Below are 23,336 nucleotides of genomic sequence, written 5' to 3'. Positions count from 1 at the left end.
GCACCACATGGCTGTAAGGTTTTCCAAGATGTTTATTTCATTCCTGAAGTAAACTTGCTGCAATTGCTGATCCCCTGCACCTCTGAAGGCACTAAACTGAGCTCATCAGCAGCATTGCTGGTGTCCTTCTTTCACGATCACCGTGGCTTCAGTGCCTTAAATCTCCTGCTGAAACGAATGTAAAATCTGGAGTGGTGTTCAACTAGCTTTGTAATCCAAGCTCAGTTTTAACTAATTCACAGCATTCAAAGTTCTTCCCATCCTGGTGTAGAGCTCACAGATATCAGAGCGAAGCTTCATTTTGTCACATTTAAGTTAATAATCCAGAATTTAAAATTTTTCTTTGTGACTAGTCTCTTTCAATTTCTTTCTCTGAATATTGGAATAAAAATGATTTTTCATCTCAGCAGATTTCAGCCTTAGGAGATTTCTTCCAGCTGGCATACAGTAGAACAGTGACTGAATTAATCTAACCTGTTTTGAGTAAAGATCAAGAAGAAAAATGAAGAACTCACAGCTTGTTCCCAAGAACTTTCTTGCATTTCTATGCTCCCTAGAAATTAGACCCACCTGACAGTGTGTGCCATAAATGTCTAACATTTCATCAGCATCCCTCATCTCAGTATTTCAAGTATTCAAGAGAAAGCACCAACAGATGCAAGAGATCCTACAGGTTTGTTCCTGTGAATGTCTCACTGAAACAAAATGAAATCCACGTGAGACACTGTAATGCCTCCCCAAGGCAGGTGCATAAATGGGTAACAGTTCTGCAGTGATAAAGAATATTGAGAATATAGCAGGGCATTTATGTACACAAGAAATGCACAAAATGTGTGCATGGAGAGAGAGATCTGCTGGATGTTGTGAAGGTGGGAAAGGGAGCTGGAGCAGTGCCAGCAGGAAGGGAGGCACTGGGGCAGGTTCACAGGAGCTGCCAGGGTCTGGATGGTTGCTGTAGGTGGAAAAAGCCAGACTTAACCATGTGAAGGAACAAAGAGAAGGAGTTAAGCAAGAAGATTCTTGTTGGAATTTAGCATAGCTCCGGAAAAAAGTCACCATCCCTGACAAAGAGTTATCATCCAAGCTAAGATCTCTGGTCATTAGAAATGCCCACCACACCCATCCAGGTGGCAGGGTGGGTACTTCTGAGGAAAGTCATTTATTTTCAGTGTTTGTTGCTTAGGGACACCTCGGCTTTGCCTGAACTCTGTGAGGATTCCATGGTCTCTGTCTGGGAACAGAAAACTCTAAATAACTGCAAAGTCACATTAATGGAAAGCTTATGCCTTTTTTTTCCTTTTTTTTCCTTTTTTTTTTTTTTTTTTTTTTTTTTTTTAGCAGAAAGAAAATCGATGTGAAGAGGAGCTTAGAGAGTCAGAACACTCATCACCCTAAGCTGGTCTCAGGAGTTCACGGATTTCCACACAAGGGTTCTCCCTGGGGATGTTCTCCCAGGCCTGAAGCTGCTGCATATGTACTGCTCTGTATTGAAACTCTTTATCACTGTCAGCATCCCCCTTTTTTTTTCATACTTTTAATTGTTTTCTGTGCATCTGCCTGCCTTTCTGCAAGGGGTGGCAGAACTATGCACACTGGTTTTATGGTTTTACTGTTTCTCTGACTGCTGCATGAAAGGCTGTTAAGGTGCCCTTGGAGAGGGCCTCTGCCTCTTGGTGCTCCCCTGAGAGCTGCATTTATCAGTACTATGGGGAGAAAGGGAAATTATACTTTCCACAGGAGAGGTATAAAACACCCAGAGAATTCCCATGAAAAATTAATTCCCTTTTTTTGGTACCAAAATACAGTGTTTGATGAAAAATTCTACCGTTTTCAAGCAGTTCATTTCCAATAACTTGTTTCCATTTTTTATGAAAAGCAGAGCCCTTTGCGTAAGAATCTAATTTTTTTTCCAGAATCTAGAGAAAAATAAGCATTCTGTCAAAAACAGTGATCATACAAAAAAATTTGATCCATTTCAGTGGCCACAGATGTATTATAGCTCTGTACACAGAACTGTTCAAATGTGGGCAATTGCACACTCCCAACCTCTTTGACTTGTCTCATATTATCTGTGCACTTCATCTATGAAAAGAAGATTAAAATACATGAAAGTTCAAGATCGGATATAACATCATTGCAACAATTTGTTAGAGCATTGACGACCTGGTGTTCCAAGGGGTGATTTAAAGGGGTGAGAGTTGGTTTGGTTGCAACTGCCCGTTGAACCTTGGCTCATGTATTTCTGAACATGGTGAACAAACACAAATATGTGCTTAAAATCCACAGCATTTTAACATTTACTTAAGAGGGCTCCAAGGACACCTGAGAGAAGTTTCCAGTTGTCATGTTGATTCAGCAGGCTTTGCTTAGCAAATGTTTTAGGAATTTGTAACTGAGCACAGCCTGCTTGTACAGCTCAAAGGCCAGGAAGTCCATCTTTGCCTGACTCTTATCTTCACGCCAATTACACAATAAAGATAACAATTCTTTTCACTAGTTAAAAAAATTAGTACCACAAGATAATCCTAAATGATCAGTTTAAAGGGTAGGTCTTGGACAAAGATTTGGAATGAGATTTTCCTTTTATCATGAAGGGGAAAACAGAGCTATGTAAAGCATTCTGCACAAAGTGTGGTGGATGTAAATGCATCAGACTAAAAATTTAAGGAGACAGAAAATATAAAAACTAGAACCGTTAAAGGACTGTGAGGAACTGGAAGGTCCATTCACATCCAGCCTTTCCTGGTTATGCATTCCAGACCTCTTAAGGAAAACTTGATTCCAAAGAATTCTGTATGAAATACCTTTGATCTCTAATTACTAATATTGCATAACACTGAAACTTATTGCAGCACCCAATTAATCATCCCAATCCTAAATCTCTTTTGTTGAAAGCTAGTCCTTTCAGAACTATTCCCCAGTGGAGAATCAACCAATCTTTCAGTGGCATTTAGTTGGTGGCTGCCCTGTTTAATCCTGGATAATTCCCTGGATGCTGCTCTTTAAAACAGGGTTAATAGTAGCACATTTCTCCCAAGATACTTCTGTCTCACAAGATGGGAGGTCTTCGGGCAAAGCTGCATTTTATTATCAGCACGAAGAGTTCCTAGAAAAATTATACTTGGAAACCGTTGGGGTCATTAGGTGCTTTACAGGTAATAAAGATAATAATGGATAGATAAAAACCGGATGACCTGAGGAAGCCAACCACCACCTTCAAGTGGTCAGGCTGATACAAAGGGCTGGGGTATGAGTTAAGCTCTCTGGATAAGAGAACATCTTGTTCTCAAGTGTGACCCTGACTTCCACAGCAATACAGCCTCTACCCAGGGCTGCCAGGGGAGCAGCTGTACTCAAATGTTCCTGAACCAGTAACTCCTCATAGCAACCTGTCCTGGAGAAGGCACAGCCAGGCTGGAGTTCCCTGACACTGCAAGCTGCCCTCTGCACCTGCAGGAACCAGCTGCCCTCACCAGCCCCTGCAGCCCACCCTGCCACAGGTGCTTTCTTGGCAAAAGAAGCAGCCTGAAAGAAGAGCAAACCCATCATTCAAAGCAATTAACCAGAGCCAGAGACATGGTCATGTATGCCTCCGTGCCAACAGAGCCAGCAAAGCCCTCCCAGCTGCATCACACCACGCTTGTTAGCAGCACACAGTGACAAAAGTGCCAGTGGGAATCCTACTGAAGCTCTCCTTCAGCTGTTAATTTATATTACAAGGATAATGTCTGTAGGAACCTGAGAATGTGCCAGAGAGCGTAAATTTGACAGACAATTTGTATATGTTTCTTTAAATGTATGGTTTGTAATTATTTATATTACACATTCATTCTTTATTGACTGAGGGTTGTTTGGAGCAGGGCTTCACCCCCATCTCCATTGGATCCTCCCTGATAGCAGCCCACCTGGATAAAGGGGTAAAAACATTTTTCATGCTCATGGCAGTGCTGTCTGCCTGATGACAAGCTCCTGGATGGGGCTGACCTCTCCTGCTGCTGAGATTTGGAGAGGGAGTCCTTCAGCAGGAGCAGCCCTTCACCTGCCAGGAGCAGACACTGCTCTGTACCATGAAGAGAACATTGCTGCTGTGGAGAGCAGCACGATTGTCATCGAGTTTCATCTGAACCCCGTGTCAGGTATGAGCAACAAGCAAAGGTCCTGGGTGAACAGGGGAAGAGTCACGCTCCACTTGAAAAGATGTTTGCTTGCCAGCTCTTTGGACAAAGGAACTGAGCAGAGAGAAAACTCTACATAAGGTGTTCACTCTCAACTCCAAATCTCTTTCTCATGCTCCTTCTACACAAGCCCCTGCTTGGCAACATGGGGAAGAAACAGCAGCAGAGAGGCACTTGGAAAGCTGGCAGAGATGAGGTCAGGGGCCAGCTGGCAGCAGAGCTTGCTTCGCATGGAGTTCAAACTCAGCTGCTCATATCCCACAAGGCGAGTTACCAAAACCCTGAACAGCCACATCTCAGCTGCCTCCTTCTTGAAAATGAATTGCAAAAGTCAAGGTCACCTGTACAATATCCTCTAGTGCTTTTCCTGCCTACAACTTTAACAAACCATGCCAAAACTGTGAGAATAAGGTAAAGTCCAACCTAACACAGACATATTTAATTTCAGTTCCCAAGAGTTTTAAAAAACAAATATAGTCAAGAAGTATTAAAATATCATCCCAGAAAGCAAGAAATAAATCCAAGTTGGGTATAAATGAGCCCAGTTTCAGACACTTAGGTGATGTGAGGGTGCAACTGATGTATTTATGCTTCATTTTTAACACACGGATTTACACCTTTGCTTAATCTCACCTTCAGAGGCACCACTTGCATCAGAATGGCAAAGTTGGTGAGGTGGTTGCAGAGACACACAGAGTAGTTGAGGTCCCCGCTCTCAAGCACACAACCTTCATTAGACCAAATGCCGGTTCCATTGCTGCAAAGCACAAAAACCAGAACATAATCTCTGTCAAAAAGCATCTTCTGTAGGTTAATTTGACATGCATTGTACCATAAAGGAGATAAAAAGGTCTGGAAGCCATCTGAGGCTGGAGACCCCACAAACATTGCTAGTGTCTTCTCAATTCCATCATGAAAACAGTCAAGGAAAATATTCACTAGGACAAGGCACAGATCAGACGCCTCCATGAATGTCTCTAGAGACTTCTTCCCAGTTTTATAATCAATGAACAATAACTACACTCTTTCCTTACATTTTGCATCTCATTTATGGCATTTCACCCAGACCCAAATTTCTGTATTCTGAGAACTGTAGTATTAGACAAGTCAAGAATCTTGCAAAACCCCCCAAAATCAGTGTGTGTTCTGTGCTGTCTACCCTTACCCACAGTCACACTCATCCTGTCAAAGTAATTCAGGCTGATCGAGCACATATTCCAGTGGCCCATCGCTGTCAGATTTGTCACTTCACCCTCAGGTGTGGGTAAGGCTGGGCAGGGTGTGTGGTCTGGGCTCAGGGCTGTGCAGGATCCTCATGCAGTTGCTTTTTTTGTGCAGTTTTTTGAGCAGGGATCCTCATGAGTTTGTCTGTTCTTGGAGCCAGGGCAAGACAGAATTCTCTGTGCTCTCGCAGCCCTGGAGTGGAGTGGGGACACAGGAGCCTCAGGCTCTTGTCTGAGGGGATCCACGGATTCAGGCACCACAGGTCACCCACCCCACTCTCTGACGGTAACTATTGATTGCTTTGGATGTTTTTCTGAGTCCTGCAGATAGGCTGAGTGATCTGTAGTCTTCTCAGTGCTTGTTTTAAAGATAGGTATTACCTCGTACTTCTGCCCTTCAGGACCCCCTTGAGTTGTCAGAGAGAGTCTGTTGTAGGTCAGAAACCAAATTAACAACCATGCACTAGGGAATAAAACCATCCTGGCACAAATGAAGATGATTTGGAAGGACAGATTTTGTATTTAAGTTTGTATCCTTGCAAAGCCTCCAGGGCCCAAGCCCCAGTGGAGAGCAGTACAGGAACAATGCTGCAACCATATTAATTTGCTTCACTAAAATCTGCTTCTAATTTATTGTAATTTGTGGGTAACCATAACAACGAGTAACTGCCAACAGCTGGGACAGTTCAACACACTTGAAACAAAACTTCAATAAATCAACTACCGTGACCTTTCCAAGTGCATGATGTACAGGAGGGATCACAGCATCCCAGGCTGTTGCCACAGCAATTAGGCTTACACTGTTATGGCTCAAAAACTGTTAATCCCCACAAAATTAAAAATTAACTATTTGTATTCTTTCTCAATTAATTCAGTAAGAGCAACATGTTTCAAAAGAAAAAAAAAATTAAATGTATTCAGAGCTAAAAAATAAAATAAAAGAAAAAGCTACTGTTTTTCCATAGCTCTTACTTTCTGAGTGAAATTTTTGGTGATATTTATTTCTCTTTAATTCTAATTTGCATTCAGGGATAATATATTTATCCATTCCATGCATTAGCCAAAATTCACAGCTCTGTAATTCTGATCTCACATGATGCTGTGACACAGGCAGAGATCCAGTGAAAAGAATGGCTGTGCTGGAGCTTTGCCACCTTGAAACATCCAAGCATCTGCCCAGGGGGACACACTCATAAAACAAGATAAGCACGACTTGTATCAGTCTGCAACTTTGATGACAAAATGTTTTCAGCTCCCAATTCCATACCTAAGCCAGGGTCTGTGAATAACAAGTCTCCCATCTATGGTAAGAAGAAACAATCAGATTGTGGGTTTTGTAAGCCAGTGGTTCCGTTTCTTTAACTATTTCCATGAACAGAAGGAAGCAAGAAGAATGTGGGTACACAGCATCACAAAGTAAGTGTAATTTAATTAAACCGAGTTAAAGAATGTGAAATTATGCAACATACCTATAATCCAGAAATGCACAGTAGAGATGAACTCTGTTACTTTTATTTAGTGCTTGGCTGTATTGTCTGGGCGTCTGCAAGGAAAAAATATAAACTCTGAAGGAATGTTTAAAAAGGACTAAATTCCACTATTCAGCTATTTCAAATTCTCATTGCTGCAATAATTTCAAGAGGCTTATTCTAGATTAACACACAAGAACTGGCAGCAAAATTGTTCAGCCTTCATATCTTTAACACAAGCTCCAAACATGCAAAGCCTGGTATTCAGTCTTAATTTTACACACTGGGATTAACCTCGTACCACTTTGAGTGAGAAATCTGTGTCCCGTTTAAGTGAATAGCAAACCAGGATCATTTATTGTGTATAAGCACAAATACATGGGTTAATTTTTACAGGATTGGGACATTATTCTTCAGCACATATTTGGCTTCTTTGGGTTTTGTTCATCGTTTGTTCTCACTGCGTAATAAAAATGTCACGTTTTACGATTAGTAACTCTGAAATATGTGCATTACAATGACCAACTCCCAGGCATTTTCTTTCCACAATAGCAATTATTTTAAAACATACATTCAAACTGAAAGAGCAATGCCATAATTCAAGATTTTATTTTAGCACACCTCAGCATTATAATGACATAATTTCTATCTTCCATAAACAGGTTTAGCAACTAACTCAATCTCTTTTACTCAAGAAGCTTTGAGATCCCATTTTCCACTCTGTTACATGAGCTTGATGACAAAATTATTCAAATTATATTGGAGTGAAGTAATAGTTTTTTACAGACAAAGTATGCAAACGAGAGGATTTCCAGTGTTTGTTCAACCCTTTCTAATACATAAATCCCTAAAGCCCACATTATGTGGACCCTACTTTATGGCAAGTTTTTAATTACAAGAGTCTTCAACACGAGAAAATCACTGGTGAATTAACAGGTCTGGGATTATTGCAACACAGTTCTGCTGTCAAGACAAAAGACAATCAAGTTTTGCTCTCCTTGTTTTAGGGGATGAAGTAAAAAACCCCACCACCTCCTCCTGCTGAAACTCAACCAAGTACAAGAAGTTCCTGATGCAATTTTCCTCCTCCTCTCTCACAAGCCCAGCGCAGAGTGTCAGGCACAAGGCAGCACAGTTCCCTCCTGGCCGGTGATAACAAAGCATTTCTGCCCAGCCCAGGGCATCCACACACCCCAAGTAGCTATGCTGCAGATAAGGACATTTTCTTCTTAATTTACACCTCTGGATAACATAGATCGGGTTTTCTTATCTGCCTGAGCACATCCCTGGCCCAAATTTCTAGTTCCTTGCCTCATCCTGTTTTCCCCAAGCCTTTGTCATAGGAACAGATGATGCTGCAGGTCAGGAGCTTTGTGGAGAGCAAGGACTGTCTGTCACCCTTCCCCTCTGGCTCTGGGGACATCCTCAGCCCTTTTCCACGACAGCAGCAAAGCAAACACTGAACCCCACGCTCTCACAGTGCGCCACACTGGGAAGGGAGAACGGGACAGGCTCATGCCCCTCATCCTCAGGAAGGATCTCACTGAAACAATCCCCAATCTGCTCGTGCCACTCTTAACTCGGAGCTTTGCTGGCAGAGTTCATCCACCAGCTCAAGGCCATGTACCACACTGTTTGCCAGTTGTGCTGTGTGATGTCACGTCCATCATCTCAATAGCTTTCCTGAAGTGAGCAAGTGGAAGAATCTACACTTGGCTTGTATTACAAATTATTTCACTTCTATGACAAACAGTGGCTAAAAAAAATAGAAAAGGAGAGAGAGAAAGATCTTCTGTAATAACAGTGAAGATCAAACAATAACTGCCATTTCTGATTTGTAAGATTTCTCTAGATAAATCTGGATTCTTAACACACTAAATGGAAAGGGCATCTCAGGGTCAGGTTGAAAGAAGACATGGTACTGCGGTTGTGTATCTTTTACACAAACAAATCCCAGATATATGTCTTGCCCTCAACTAAACTTTTCTGGCAAGGGACAAATAATTGTTTTTCTCCATCTTAACTCTAAACACAGATGTCACTCACTAGAAAATGAACTGCACTAGGTGAGGCCATACAGGCTCTGACCTGTCCAAAATTGTGGTGTACTCAGATGGAGAAAGAGTAAGTAAATAACAATAATGAAAAATAGATAGATTAAAGAATCTATCCTGATTTGCCTTCTTATTTCTCTTAAAGAATCTGTCCCATGTTTTATGACCCATGATACAGTCTCCACAAGGCTTTCCACTGCCATTTATGATAACTGCACAAAATACTCGTCTTCTCAGACTTCACTGAAGTTCTGCAGCAAAACTGTCATTAGAATCGAAAGCCCCCACCACATAAGAAACTGGCTACAGAGGAATAAACTCCCTCTGATCTTCAGCAGCTCTACTTCAAAGTACTCTCTAATCTATGAAAAAAAAACTGATTGTACCTCACTATTGCACTTCTTAAGTTAAACTGTGTGTGACAGCTTATATGTGACTTGCATCTTGTAGAACTGAGGATATTGATTTAATGACATTGATAACAGAAAGCTTAAAATACAAGTAGGCTTTTACACTAAAAGATTAAGTCACTTGAGTGTTTATTAAAAGCCTGTGGAAGGACAGTTTATGAAGCTTTCAGGAGAGGGAAGGTAGCAGCACACTGAGTAATCCAGGATCTGTGCATGTGCTCTCCCTAATCTACATTCTTCATATCATTCCTTCAGCGTGGAGAGGGCTACATGCAGCTTCTCCAAAAAAGAATTACATTAAAAGAGGAAAGCAACCTCTTGGCACCAGAAACAGGGCAAAGTCAGTGCCTGTCTGATGGAGCCCGTACCTTGAGGAGGGAGGGGTTGGACTCAGTGATCTTGAGGGTCTTTTCCAGCCTTAATAATTCTGTGATTGTCTGACTGCCTCTGTTTGCATCGCGGCTGTCCAGCATCCCTTACAGCGACCGCTTGCTCTCAGCAAATCAGTCAGCCAAGCAAACCCCAGAAATGCAGAGGATATTTGCACAGGATGTGCATGGATGTGTGATGGGAACACGGTACTTGCTGGGAACCAGGCACAAGCCATGCTTGGTAGGGGAGGAGGCCAAAAAAGGGGGGTGTGGGCTGAAAGCACTGCTGGAAACCTTCAGGAAAACCTACTTGCAGGAAATGTCATGAACACAATTGCAGAAGAAAAACAGGCAGCCAGCTGCTGCTGGGAAGCCTTGCCAAGGAAGAGAAGCCAAGCAGAGGGTGGGGTGAACCTTTATGTGATTAGCTTGTCTCTCCTCTCCTCCCCTGGATTTAAAAAGCAAATATTTAGCTACACAGTGGTGGCCACCAAGAGTGCAGGGTGTGCACCTTCCTTCTGCAGTGTGAAGAAGGATAAACCTTTGGGTCGTCTGTCACTGACCTAAACTCAGCAGCTCCAAGCCCAACGTGTTGGGCTTCCTCTCATCCAAAGCAGTTAACAATTTACCCCATGAAGTTCAATTTGGAATTCACTTGTCTCTGTCTGAAAAATACAGAATTTTGTCCAATTCAGAGACTTTGAAGCCTTGCTTACTCAGCCTCCAAAAATACCATGGATTATTTTGAAGATGGCAAGAAAAGGCACCGGACAAGCCTCTTCTCTGCATGTTTGTGTCTTTTGTGCCACTCACAGCCTCACTTCATATTCTTACGTGTGTGTGATTCAAAACAAATTTTGATTCTGGTTTACGGATTAAATTAGAGACTAAAATGATGCTTCTAATTTAAGGATTTCCTGTTCTCACAGTGACATCCTGACTGTCAGCGTGACCTGTTCAGGGACACATGGTTTATCGACTTTCTGTTCCATGTATTTCTCCTAATTACCTAGAAGATTAAAACTTCAGGGTACATTCATCTACTTGGTTACCTGGAAAAAGACAGACAGAAAGAATAATCACCCATTTCTGTAGTGGCTGTATTGGCTGTTTTCTTCCAAGCTGTGAGAAAACTGCGCTGCAACAGATTTTGGGCTTAGATCAGCCAACTATTTTAATTTAGAGTCCATTTGACTGATTCACCCTAAGACGTAACTAGCATATGCAATGAAAAAAAATTTGCAAATTGCACAAAAAGGAATTTAGGTTATGAATAGGGAATTAGAGTGTGTTATGGATAAAAGCCAGACGTTTAGTTGTTTCACTGTTGTGAACAGAGCTGTGCCAACACACACTTTCTGAAGCAATGAACACAACACTATGAGCTCCCAGGGCCAGCAGGAAAGTTTGCTGAATATATTTACTAATGGGACAATCATACAGTTAAAAAAATTGCATGAAATCACAAAGGGTGGGAAATTGGGACAGATAGCAACATAAAGCTAAAAACCAGTGAAATATCAGAGGTTATAAAGTCGTCTGAAATTAGAGAAGGTTGCCACATGGATTGGGATTGACTATTCCTTTGCCCGAGGCTAAAAATAGTTGACATATCAATTTCCTGCAAAAACAGTGTTAATCAAATGCTGCACCAACATCCTTCCCCAGTTCTCAGAGTTGTCTGTTTAACAGCTGCTGTATTGGGCAAGCAGTGTGAGAACAAAGAAAGTAATGAAAAGACCCATGAGCAACAGACTGAAAAATATCTTGGCTGCTCTACTAGATATCATTTCTACAAGAGAGAGAAAAAAGAAGGAGGGAATGGATGAAGAAATTGTCCTGGTGCTTTCTTTTTTTCATTATTGCACATAGCAAAAAAAATTTAATACTTTCAAATCTACAGAGCATCAGAAGATCTTGCTATTTCTTTTCTACCAAGTCCACATCAATTTAAATAAAAATGCCATTCTCTTAACAGGGTCCCATCTTTTTTACAGCACTGAACAAGGGGCTTCATGCAACAGCTGCCAAGACAGCATCTGTGCACTTGCAGATCTCAGTGTGGGCTGTCAGGCCCTGTGCATCTGGCACACGCTCACCTGTGATCTACAGAAACTGTCCCTTGGTGCTTGTCTTGCTCAGCTTGTTTCTTTGGTCCAATTCAAGTCACCTGCCTACAGCACAGGTGAGCTGCACACCACCTAGAAAGGCTGTGACTGCCTGGGTGCAATGTCATGACAGTGTTAAAAGAGGAACAGCTCTTCTCTCTGGTTTGGGGTGCTCAATAGCACTAAAGTCAGTTCTTTCCAAACTGCTCAAGGAAAGCTGCAATTTTGGCTACAGAAACTGTCTGCAATCCTTGAGTTAAAATTATAAACTCCCTAAACACACATGCACATCTCCAAGTGTCTTTCCTTTAATTTTACAGATACAGAACTCCTACCATAACAGAGAAGTTCCACTCACAAAGATCCCTCTGGCACTTAGCACAGCGTCAGTGGGTCAGTGCTGAGGCCTGAACAAGGATTTCTGAGCACAAAGAACCTTGCTCAGCCTCACTAACCACATATCCACCATGGGCTATGCTTTCACACATTCCTCAGTTCCAAAGATCTCAAATATCTAACACTTTATTTCTTCTTTTTTCCCTGCTCCTTGGCCTGGGTGCCTGTGGGCACGGTGGGTGTTTGTGGGTATTGGTGAACACTGGGCAGTGATGAGGAGTTGAAAGCCAAACTCTTTCAGTTTGAAAGCCAGAACTACTTAAGATGCAGCACTGCAGTGTAAACCCATGCCAAACTCCCTCTGACTGCAATCTGGATTAATAACACTCACAATGCTGTTGTAAATCATGGTAATAAAGGAGAGCACAGAAAGGTTAAAAAAGACCTACAGGAAGAATCAGGTTCATTTTCATTGGAGATGCATGGGGCCACCTTGAATGGAAGACGTGCACAAATAGAAACTGCAGGATAAGGACCTTTGAAATGCAATTTGGGAAGCAACTGGGTTACATCAGTAAATATTTGACGTTTAAAAAGTTTAAATGCCAGTCAGTGAGGAGCAGAGCTCAGCAGATGGCCTTCCCTTGTGTAAGCACCAGCAGACACAGAACTGAACTGATAATCTGTATGGAAAGCTGACTTAATGCTTAAGTGAAAACATTCTTCACATTCCTTAAAGCACAGCTCAGTTCCAAAGAATGAAGAGGTGAAAATATTAATATTGTCTCTTGAGAAATAGCCTCATTCACCTAATTAGCAATATAGCAGTCAGTTTTGATATGTCTTTACAATTAAACAGTTATATCCATATGTAAGAAAAAAATTCTATATACACAGCCATCTAAGCCTGTATCAAAGGATGGACTGAGGGCAGAGTTAAGCCAATGACACTGATGCAGGCTTGCCTCTTTAAGTTTTAGCAAGTCAGTCCAAATGGGAGAGCAAGAGAGCACCAGTTTCCTTCCTGTGTGTTATTGACAGAACTGTTTATGCCGAGCCAGAACCATCAAACTTGTTGGGATGCTCCACATTGCCTTTGGCTGGCTCAGGGCACAACCTCCAACCACACATTACCTCTCCAAAATTAATGAACACAGTCTGGCTCCAAAGAGATCTAATTTAAACCAAGTAATTAAAAATGCAAGTTATTTCACTCAAGGTGCCCATGTGGAGGCAGTTACTCATGGCTTAAAAGACCTTATTCTGGTTTAATGGGATGCAAAGCTCTGCAGAGCTGCTCCTTTGTTTTTGCCTATGCCCACTCAGCTCAGAGCTCCAGAACATCTCACTGCATAGAAGAAGAAACCCAGTGTGATTGTCAGGGCTCAAAAACAGTTTTTCAGACTGGCAAATAAACAAAAAAAGGAAATCTGTTTTTTTTCAATGGCAGATCCATGTGAAGTGGAGATCACCGACTCCCATGGGCCATTCTCCCCTCACCAAGACCTCATTTTTGTGTTTTATGCTCTGATCTCTTTTAGGACATCTGAGTTAAATGGGCCAGGCTGAAAGTAATCTTGGAGCACGGATGAAGCAAAGCTAAAAATCCCAAAGTACCTCAGTTTAGCCTGGTTCATCTGGGAGGTAATTTTGTGAGATATTTCTTGCCAAGGCTGGCCACTAAAGCAGCTGGTTGTGATGTTCATCCCCCTGGTGCAAGGCTGGGCTGCTTTACGATGCTTCTGCACTCCCAGGCTCCTTGAAAACACTGGTTTTAATGCAAGTAAAGTCAACCACTTATAAAGCTGTCTTTGCAAACCATCCACCAGCCCTGCAAAATTCTGGTCACACACACTGCTGGAAGCCTACGGGCTTTTTTTGATAGATGAATGAAATATCATTTCAGCTTTTCCCCACTCGCCTTACAAGCAGCATAATGCAATAGATTTTGTGATCATGCTGATACAAATCCATGATAACTTTCCAAAACTGCTTAATGAAATAGACCATGGTGTCTTTTGTTAAGGTTTTTTGTTTTCTTTTCTTTGCCTTTTCCTGCTACTCCGCATTATTATATTAAAAATGTGTTGCTCTTCTAAAACAAGAAGCAGATTATACGCACCCTTTCTTAATCTATTCCGCTTTTCTTAACTCATGTGAAAGTATTACCAAAGGAAAACAACTGGTCTGACTGATGCAGAAAAAGCTCTTTATAAAAGGACACATTCTCTAATCCAACAGAACCATAATGAAAGAAGCAAATCTTCCTCTCCCCCCGCCCCCCATTCACTTGTAGTATTTTGACAAAGGCAGAAATATTTTCCTTTGCCATACAACTCTCCAGGCCCAACAGAGTCTGTAACAGGAAACATTGTCGAGGTAATGACAGGAGCTGTGACAGGGACCAGAAGGCAGGCATAAAACAGAATCCCTTAAAGGGATGCACACAGGAGAATCACTTTTAAAAATACTTTTCCTATGAGGTAATATTTCCACAATTCTTAGTTTCCAAAACAGTGCCTGGACTTTTCCTCCTGATGGCTTTTTTTTTTTTTTTCTTTTTTAAGAAGAGAAACATTTGCATCAGACAAGAACCATTCAAGACACTCAGGAGTTGTGATTCACAGTCCCCACATTACTGAGGCAGAGAGGATTTAAATGAGGAAGAAGAAGCTGGGGCAGCTCAGCAGCAGCTGGACAGGAGCTGGGCACTGCCCCTGAGCCGCAGCATCCCTGGCAGGACCCGACAGCATTTGCTCCCATTGCCACAGCACAGACACCCAGATCCCAAACCACACATGCCTGGGTTGTTGATAACCAGATCTCACCAAGCTCAGGTGGAACTGAAACCCCATAAAACAGAGGTTTGCTACCTGCAAATAACAAGCTTCAGCAACAGCAAGAAGTTGTGCTGAATTCAAAAGCAGCACACAGCTTAAAAACCCAACAGCAGTGGCAAGTCTCACCAGCCCTTTTTGGTTTCAGTTGTACACGCTTCTTTGCCAAGCCAGAAATGAAATCTGAGTTAGCAAACATCTGTTTCCTACAAGAGCAAAAGTCGTAATTAAGAGGAATCAATCCATATTCACTCATATTTATAATGGAGAAGGCTTCAGAGAGCTTTTAGACAATTTTTCACACAACAGGCACAGAGTAGTTATCCCAAGATACACTCCCAAGTGAAGAAACAGTACGTACTACCTTTTCTAAACATGTTTTTTAAAAAGAAAAAAGATGCCCTAATTTTCCTTCACAAAGACTGAACAAGATCTGAGCCCATCTTTTTGAAGAGCACAAGGACTTTGACAGCCTGGAGCAGTGAAACATTAAAATTTCACTGACTCTGCATAATAACAACAGGAATAATGAACTGTTCACGGAATATTTGGGAATAATGCATTTATCCTCTTTATAAAACCTGCAATCCCCTGCCCTTCACCTCCAGGGACAAAGCTGGCTTCTGGGAACAGGTAACCTTGTGACTCAGGGAGCACAAGGTGTGTGACATGGCCAGAACCCCCCACGAGCCGGGAAGGGGACAGAGAACACGGCGGCAGCAGCGCTGCAGCGCGGGGCCGGGGCTGCTGCTGCTGCGGGGAGGTGGGGATGCGGGGATGCGGGGATGCGGGGATGCGGGGATGCGGGGATGCGGGGATGCGGGGGATGCGGGGGATGCGGGGATGCGGGGATGCGGGGGATGCGGGGATGCGGGGATGCGGGGATGCGGGGGATGCGGGGATGCGGGGATGCGGGGATGCGGGGATGCGGGGATGCGGGGGATGCGGGGGATGCGGGGATGCGGGGATGCGGGGGATGCGGGGATGCGGGGATGCGGGGATGCGGGGATGCAGGGATGCGGGGATGCGGGGATGCAGGGATGCTCCCCGAGCCCCGCTGAAGCCCGGCCGAGGCACGGAGGCTTTGCCCGGGGCTCCAGCTGAGGCTCAGCCCTGTCTCCCACGGACTCGTGGCTTCAGCAGCCCCTGGTGAGCAGGAGCAGAGGTAACAGCAAAGCAGCAAGAGCCGAGGGAGCACCCAAGGAATAAAGACTCCGCGGACAGGCACAAAATCCTTCTGCTCTGTGCGTGAGCACGGGAAGCACCGAAAGGGACCGTGGTGTAGGACAGAGATACACTGAGAGGAACTGGGCTGCACTCCTCAAGGAGAACACCAGCTCCTTCGGGCGTTGGAAGCCCCTTTGTCAGCTTCAGTCAGAGTTTGATCAGGTCTGCATTTCACGCTTCGAAAAAACCCAAGATTTTGTAAGATATTCAGTTGGTTTGTCCTCATCCATCTGTAATTTCTTCCCAAACAAAGGACCGTGTTTTAAAGGGAGTTTTGAAGACATGATTTAATGAAAGCTTTAGAGGAGTTTTAATAGTTCACGTCAGAAACAGAGTACCAGGCTTAATGGTAAAAATATTTACCGCTCAGTACGTTTGTTACTCATATGTTGTTTTTAGGACTGGATTTATATGTTAGCATTTCCATTCTCATTAAAGCCCTGGCTATGCGAGTGTTGCCTCTGAAAGGCAGTGCCTCACATTCTTTGTGAGTTATATGTGGCAGCCTTTGTTTTATATTGACCCTTTCAGCCCTTACATCCCTTGACTAGCTGCTAATCGTCATTTGTCCTTTCCCTGACTCCGCTAATCTCCCGGGAGCGGGTGGGACGGGCAGTCAATGGAAGCGATGGAGTATAAATAATGACAGAGTACAATAAACATTCCAGAGCAATGCCACAGCTCATGACAAAGGTTTGCACAAAGATTCAGCGTGCAGTCTTCCTACGATAAGGCTCTCGTAACCAGACGTGCAAATATTACAAAAAACTTAGGCTCGCTTAAGGACAAGATATTCAGGCCCACTAGGTGAGATAAGGGAATGTTCATACTGTGTAATCAAAAAGTCACTTGGATTCAGGACATTTGGTTTTATTCCCCAGTTCACTTTTCCCATGTGACTTTTCACAGGTCCTTTCCTGTCTCTACGTTCCGTTTCACATTCATTATCCCAGCTATTCACTCTGTTATCTCTCAGACTAAAACATGACTCCTGTATCTTGTTATGCACAGTGGGAACCCAGCTGAATGCTGCAGAGACCAGAGTCACCCAGAGCCCAAACTAGGGCATTTCCCGGTGAGAGCCAGGATCAGCTGAATACCTCTAAGTGCACAGTGAACAGGGGGGACTTTTCTCCCCTGAGCCCGCTCCCCCAGCACCCCCACTGCTTCACTTGCTCCGGTTCTAGCAAACAGGCAGCCACAGAGTGTAAACGGCCCGAAACCAGAAAACTACCCCCACGAAAAGGCAAGTTTTCTGTTGCTTTAATATGTTACAGCTGCTGTCCTAAGTACAGTCAATAAATAAAACAAAGCAGCCACGGCAAGGGGGACAAGGAGCAGGGCTGATCTGTACAGATACAGCCCAGATCTGCACTCAGCTGGGTCTAAAGTTCATCCTCATCTAGAGATAAAAACTCTCTTCTATGATGCCTCATGAGCAGCAAAGAGATGTAACACACCCTCTTGCAAGACCACTGCTTAGATCTTAACACCCCATTAAGATATTACACTCTCCTGACCAAATATTTCAAGGATTAAGCTCAGGGGTTTCCATTGCTGCTTTTTTTTTTTTTTCCTCTTCGTTTTGGGAAAAAAACCCAAACCTCTCTTGAGAACATTTACATTTCTTTCCTTCGATTTGAATCTTTTCTCCCATTCCTGTGCATTTGCCAAATACGAGTCGTCTTTAAGTGTGCTGCATGAATGGGGATGAAATTCACACAACTATTTAGTGTCATTTTTCATTCACAGAAAGCGTCAGGCTGCCAGAACTATTTGATGTGTGCATTAACCACATCCAACGAGTTGAGAACCATTCTGGAATTAGGCCTGGTGCATTAATTCCAGATACAAACCTGAGCAATATGAGACTGAGCCACTGAGTTGATTTTTCAGATGAGAAAATGGGAGTCAGTGGAGCTTTGTGCACATCCCCAGACAGAGCACGGATAGAGATGATGTTGCTGATACAGCAGTGACAGAAAGGCAACCAGCTGGGCCCTGGCTGTGTGAGGAGACTGTGCTGAGGGGCTGCAGTGGGAGCACAGCCAGAGCCCTCCTCCAGCCCTTCACCGAGCACCAGAGGGGCTGGAGAGCTGCAAGTGCCCATCTGCCAGCAGCCAGGAGCCCTCGGGATGGCAGAAGCCACACCAAGGCCATGGCAAGGCTGTGTTTCAGCAGCACAATAAATGCAGCACCCCTGGGAAGCTGGAGCATGGCATTGTCCCTGGGATAACCAGGACGAAAGTTTTAAAGCTGGGGTATATTCAACCCTTCAGTCTTTCGTCAGATTGCAAACAACACCAGCTTGTCCCCAGCTGAAGGTTTGCACCAACATTCACCAAAGGAGCTGTGTGCAGCTGGGCACAGCAACCCCACCGTGCACAGGGAGCGCAGGAACGGAAGCAAAGGGATGGCAGAGGGCAGGAATGGAGCAAAGCCCTCCACAGGGACGGCAGGGAATGGAGGAATGGGAGCAAAGCCCTCCACAGGGACGGCAGGGAATGGAGGAATGGGAGCAAAGCCCTCCACAGGGACGGCAGGGAATGGAGGAATGGGAGCAAAGCCCTCCACAGGGATGGCAGGGAATGGAGGAATGGGAGCAAAGCCCTCCACAGGGATGGCAGGGAATGGAGGAATGGGAGCAAAGCCCTCCATAGGGATGGCAGAGAGTGCAGGAATGGAGCAAAGCCCTCCAGGAAGGATTGCTGCTGCTGGCCAGTTCATCCAGCCAGGTCACAGGGTGCCACATGAAGGCATCTCCTGCCATGAAATGTGAATACCTCCACAGTTACTCAGCTCCCAGTCCATGCTGCTCGGGAGCTCAGTTTATCCGAGATTCCTGAAATCAGCAGCGAGTCCCTCTGGAAACTGACCTAATGGTTTGAGGAATGCAGCTGCAGTCATTAGAGCTTTGCAGAGTCTCCAAACTCGCTATCAGTTAGTACAACAATTCTAAATGGGCAAAGAATGAGAAATTATTTTCTCCCTTCAATGGCAGCACTGCTACGCTCCTTTCCTTTCTCCTTCTTGCACTTCAGGGAAATGGTAACCTGGATTTTAATCACCTTGTCAGGACGCAGTGGCCAGTAGTTACATAATGTACAGAGTGTCACATTCCAGGGAACTCCTGGGACACAGGCACCCTGTAAATCAATTGATGTCTTTTATCGTCTTGCTTCTTCTTTAAGAAAAATGTATTACATAAACAGTGGAAATGCTTTTAGGTCTAATAAAACCAGAATCGTATGTAAACAGAAATGCCTGAGTGCACAGTTTAATTTGCTGGGATCATTCTGTAGAACATCAGAAAAGTTACAAACCAAAAACCCAAAGCCTTCAGCAAACTGCTGCATGCTAGGAGCTTCGCAGGGCTCAGAGGCACCCGTGCTGTTCCTGCTGAACCTGCAGGGAAGCTCCCAGCGACTGCAGTGGGTACAGGGCACAACGCTCCTGCTGTGACTGAGACTCACAAAAAGAAGGACAGTCCATTTTTAGGAGCACAGTGTCTCCGCACATTGCAGCAACTATTTCAGTGTCATCTGAGTGCGAGTCCGGGGTGTTTTATGCCATGGAGTGTGGAGATTTCTTTCTTTTGCTAAACATGTTATTTTTGGAAACGTTCTTGCTAGTGGTCATGGGAATATTTCCAATGGGGCAACACTTCCAATTAAGACCTCCTTATAGTTTATAAATACTAAGAGGCTGACAGCCTGGAAAATAAATGTATTTTTTTAATAAGGAGATGACGGCTAACCTGTCACAGAGTGATACACAGTCCAAATAAGTCAAGAGATTCCTTCCAACCACGACTTACAACTTAAGAACCTTTTTAGTATCCTCATAACCAAAAATGGCACATGCTGTGCATCTCTACCCTATGTTTGTATCATCCACTGCTTATTTGGAGTAACATAAAAGGTGGTTCATTAAAAAAATGTCATTTCTTGCAGAGGTAAGAGGCTCTTCCACAGACTCTTGTGGTAAGTAATTCAAAATCAAGTATTTCTAAAATTGGAGAATAAAAGAGGCAAAACAGCCTTGCCCAGGGGTGTGTTTGGATTCTCTGCAGCTCGGTAAATTATCAGGGGCATCAAGGCAGTCACAGGTCCTTGGGCTGCCTCCACACAAAAGGCTTTGCTGCAGTTAATGGGGGCATCACACAAGCACTCCCATAAACCTGCAACTCACCTGGTGGGGATCATGATCACCGTGAGGGACAGCCCAGGCTGTGCCCACTCATAAATCACAGGTTTAAAGCACCAGAGTGAAACAGCCTTGAGCATCAATACAAAGAAAAGGAATATAATTTAAAGGCAATCTTCTAGTTTATGGCCAGCCTTTCATTATGGTCTCCTCATACAAAAAGCAGAAGGGCCTGAGGAAGGGGACAGGGAGATGGGAAGAGAGAAGAGAAAGCACACCCCTTTCTTCCTCTTGGACTCAGCCATGCACACAAGGAGTCTCTGACCTGTCTCAAGAGTAGTACAGAGGGAATTGCAAGGAGTGAAAGAAAATAAAACTTTCAAAAGTAGCAAAATCCCGTCTGAAACATTATTTACCTAGAGAATTATCCTTGATGCCTCTCCAAACCGTGTTGCACTCCCCTCTGGTGCTACCCAGTACGTGTTGGGTATATTTCAAGCAAGATGCACCCAGTGCACACAGTGGAAGGCAAACAGCAGCTCAGGGAACCTTCTGAGCACTCACGCCAGGAATTCGGTAGCACAGTCTGTTCTCTTATTTCTTTTTTACACACTAATGCTTCATTTCTGCTTATTTCCCACCACCAAAATATTGATCCAACCTGACTTCTTCTGGAGTTTTGTTCCTACTTCTCTTCCCGTGCTTTTCCTTGGCAAAATCCCCTTTTTCTTTCCATATTCAACCTCGGCAGAGCAGGAAGAGCAACAAAATCCAAAGGCCACACCCAAAGTCTCAGGTGAGTCAGGACATCTCAGGGATATCTCACCTTTAATGCCTCTTACCTACAAAAGCAGCTCTTGACAATTGGCTCACTAAGGCAGTTCATTATGACTTCTTTAATGCAATTTTATTTACAGACCTGTCACTGTCTTTAGTCTCTTTATGTTGCACTGGAGGTATCAGGAGCCCCAGGGCAAGTGCAGCAGGGACTGAGACTGAGCTGTAACATGAGCCCAGTGCCTGTATGTCCAGCTGAACCTTCCTACGAAGTGACCTTCATTACAAAACTCATGGCTTGATCACAAACCCACTTAAGCCAGCTAGTCTTTCCTTGGATTTAAAGGAGTTTTGCACCATTGTCTCAATTATAGAGCCAGAAAAATTCCTCATTAACATGCTCAGAGACTTCAGACTCCCCTGGATTTCATTACTAGAAGGGGCTGCCAGCTCAAGGGCTTTTCAGCACCAGAATCCTTTACATCACAAAGGTAGGGTCCACTACAAAGGTGCATTTTGCTTTTCATTTGTTTTTTTCCAGGTTACACTATTTTCCAGTATTTTGGTTTCAATTGACTCAGGTACAGATAACCCTAATGCTTACAAATGTGAACTTCTGTATTCCAAGGAGCAACTTGTGCAAGGGAATGCTGAGGACAGAAAAGCAATTGCTGTATGCAAGGGCCCTTCCCACTGCTCCATCTCTGCCATGGATTCCAGCTGTATCTTCTTCCCAAAAGTACCATCTGCTTTTCTGTGAGGAGGAATTTGCAGTTTGCTGGAGAACATTTCGACCATCTGCACTGAGCTGAGCCACTGCACACACAGAAGAGAAACTGGGACTGCTCCTGCACCAAGTACAGACATGAGTATCATCCCCACTCCCGTCACCAAAAGAAAGGAGGGGGCTGCTCAGCAGCAGAATTATAAATGTCCTTTGGCCTGCACCACTGTAAGGATCTTCTCGTTTGCTGCTAGGGGAGATGTTTAGGGGATGCAACAGGACTATCACAAGGTCTTGCATGAGAAGACAAAAAGATAAAATACATGTGAAGACATCTGGCAAAAGGTAAATGCTGAGGTGTGCTGAGGAGCTGTTTGATGCACTGCTGAGGGCTCTGAGATGGAGTCTGCAATGCAGACACATGCCCTGTGCTTGAAGGATCAAGATGATTAAAATACCTTTTCTCCCTAAATTCATATGCCACTTGTACTGCTTTTAGCTCCTCTTTCCTCCCTGCCCTCAGGAACTGAAATCGTAAAAACAATCACCTCATTTTTAAATGTAATAGAAATAAACAGGGAAACTAATTCCAGCCTTGGGCAGCCCAGACAGCAGTAATCTACTGTCATCCTCGACCAACCAGATACAGATGAGATTGCAGCCAGATTGCAGCTTTTTTGTCAACCACACACAGGCTGAAGGACCAGAACGTGGGGCTCTCTCTGTTCTTTTCACTATGTGCCTAACAGTGCTTCAGTGGGAACATGGTAATACATTAAAAGACCTAAAGATAAATTAGAACCTGCAGAGCAGCACAGCCCGTGGAGCAGAAGTGCTGCAGATGGCTACAGAAGTGCAAACTGCAGTGTACAGTATTTGCTACATTGATACTGCAGCCACTGCCCTCGCTAGGCAAAAACTGACATTTCAAACACCTCCTTTCACCTGCTTCTTCCTAGCAATTAACACAAGCAGCCTTGGGGTGTGTGGCAGCAGGGGACAGGTTCGAGGCTGTGGCATTTAAACATGCTTTTCTTAGAGGGCCAGCTGACAAAAACAAAGGAAAATTATTTTCTCCCCATTCTTTGAGGCCACAAAACTTTCCTTGAGAGAACACCTCGTGTTAAGCTGAAACAGGGTGGATATTATTCAAAGCAATCTATTGGTATCTAATTCTAACTTCATACATTTACAGTGCTTCTCTTACCTGTTCTCAAGCTGAAACACAAGCTGAAATGGGTTTGGGCACAGCAAACCAAGAGACATTCTCTGGACAGTGCCAGCAGGATTTTGACTGTGGCTGGAAATCACACAAGCACATGGATGAACACAGGACAGAGTCTCCAAAAACACATTCTCTTCACAGAACAAACTCTCTCCAATGAGGTTAAATTATATTCCAGATTATCTGATAGTAAAAAGGATCATATCGAAAAAAAGAGCCACAGCTACAAATGTAGAGTGCACAGAGTGTCTGTG

At 43.8% G+C, this 23,336-nt stretch overlaps 1 protein-coding gene and 1 long non-coding RNA gene across 5 annotated transcripts in view; one reads left to right on the top strand and one right to left on the bottom strand.

Annotated features, from left to right (window-relative positions):
- The window catches only part of LOC116452942, a 209,486-nt gene extending 207,300 nt beyond the window's left edge, over positions 1-2,186 (top strand). Inside the window, exon 4 of the long non-coding RNA XR_004243634.1 lies at positions 1,342-2,186. This is a non-coding gene — a long non-coding RNA (uncharacterized LOC116452942). The remainder of the gene's footprint in view (positions 1-1,341) is intronic.
- Positions 1-23,336, bottom strand: part of ADGRD1 (adhesion G protein-coupled receptor D1) — a 139,559-nt gene that overhangs the window by 57,468 nt on the left and 58,755 nt on the right. For all 4 annotated transcript variants that reach the window (XM_032127881.1, XM_032127882.1, XM_032127879.1 and 1 more), the window contains 2 exons: positions 6,868-6,941; positions 4,809-4,932 (listed from right to left, as the gene is read on the bottom strand). In XM_032127881.1, coding sequence (XP_031983772.1) covers positions 4,809-4,932; positions 6,868-6,941 — 198 coding nt within the window. The remainder of the gene's footprint in view (positions 1-4,808; positions 4,933-6,867; positions 6,942-23,336) is intronic.

The sequence above is a fragment of the Corvus moneduloides genome, chromosome 18 (genome assembly GCF_009650955.1).
Source record: "Corvus moneduloides isolate bCorMon1 chromosome 18, bCorMon1.pri, whole genome shotgun sequence".
In the NCBI taxonomy this organism is placed as follows: Eukaryota; Metazoa; Chordata; class Aves; order Passeriformes; family Corvidae; genus Corvus; species Corvus moneduloides.
This window is presented reverse-complemented; position numbering and strand designations above follow the sequence as displayed.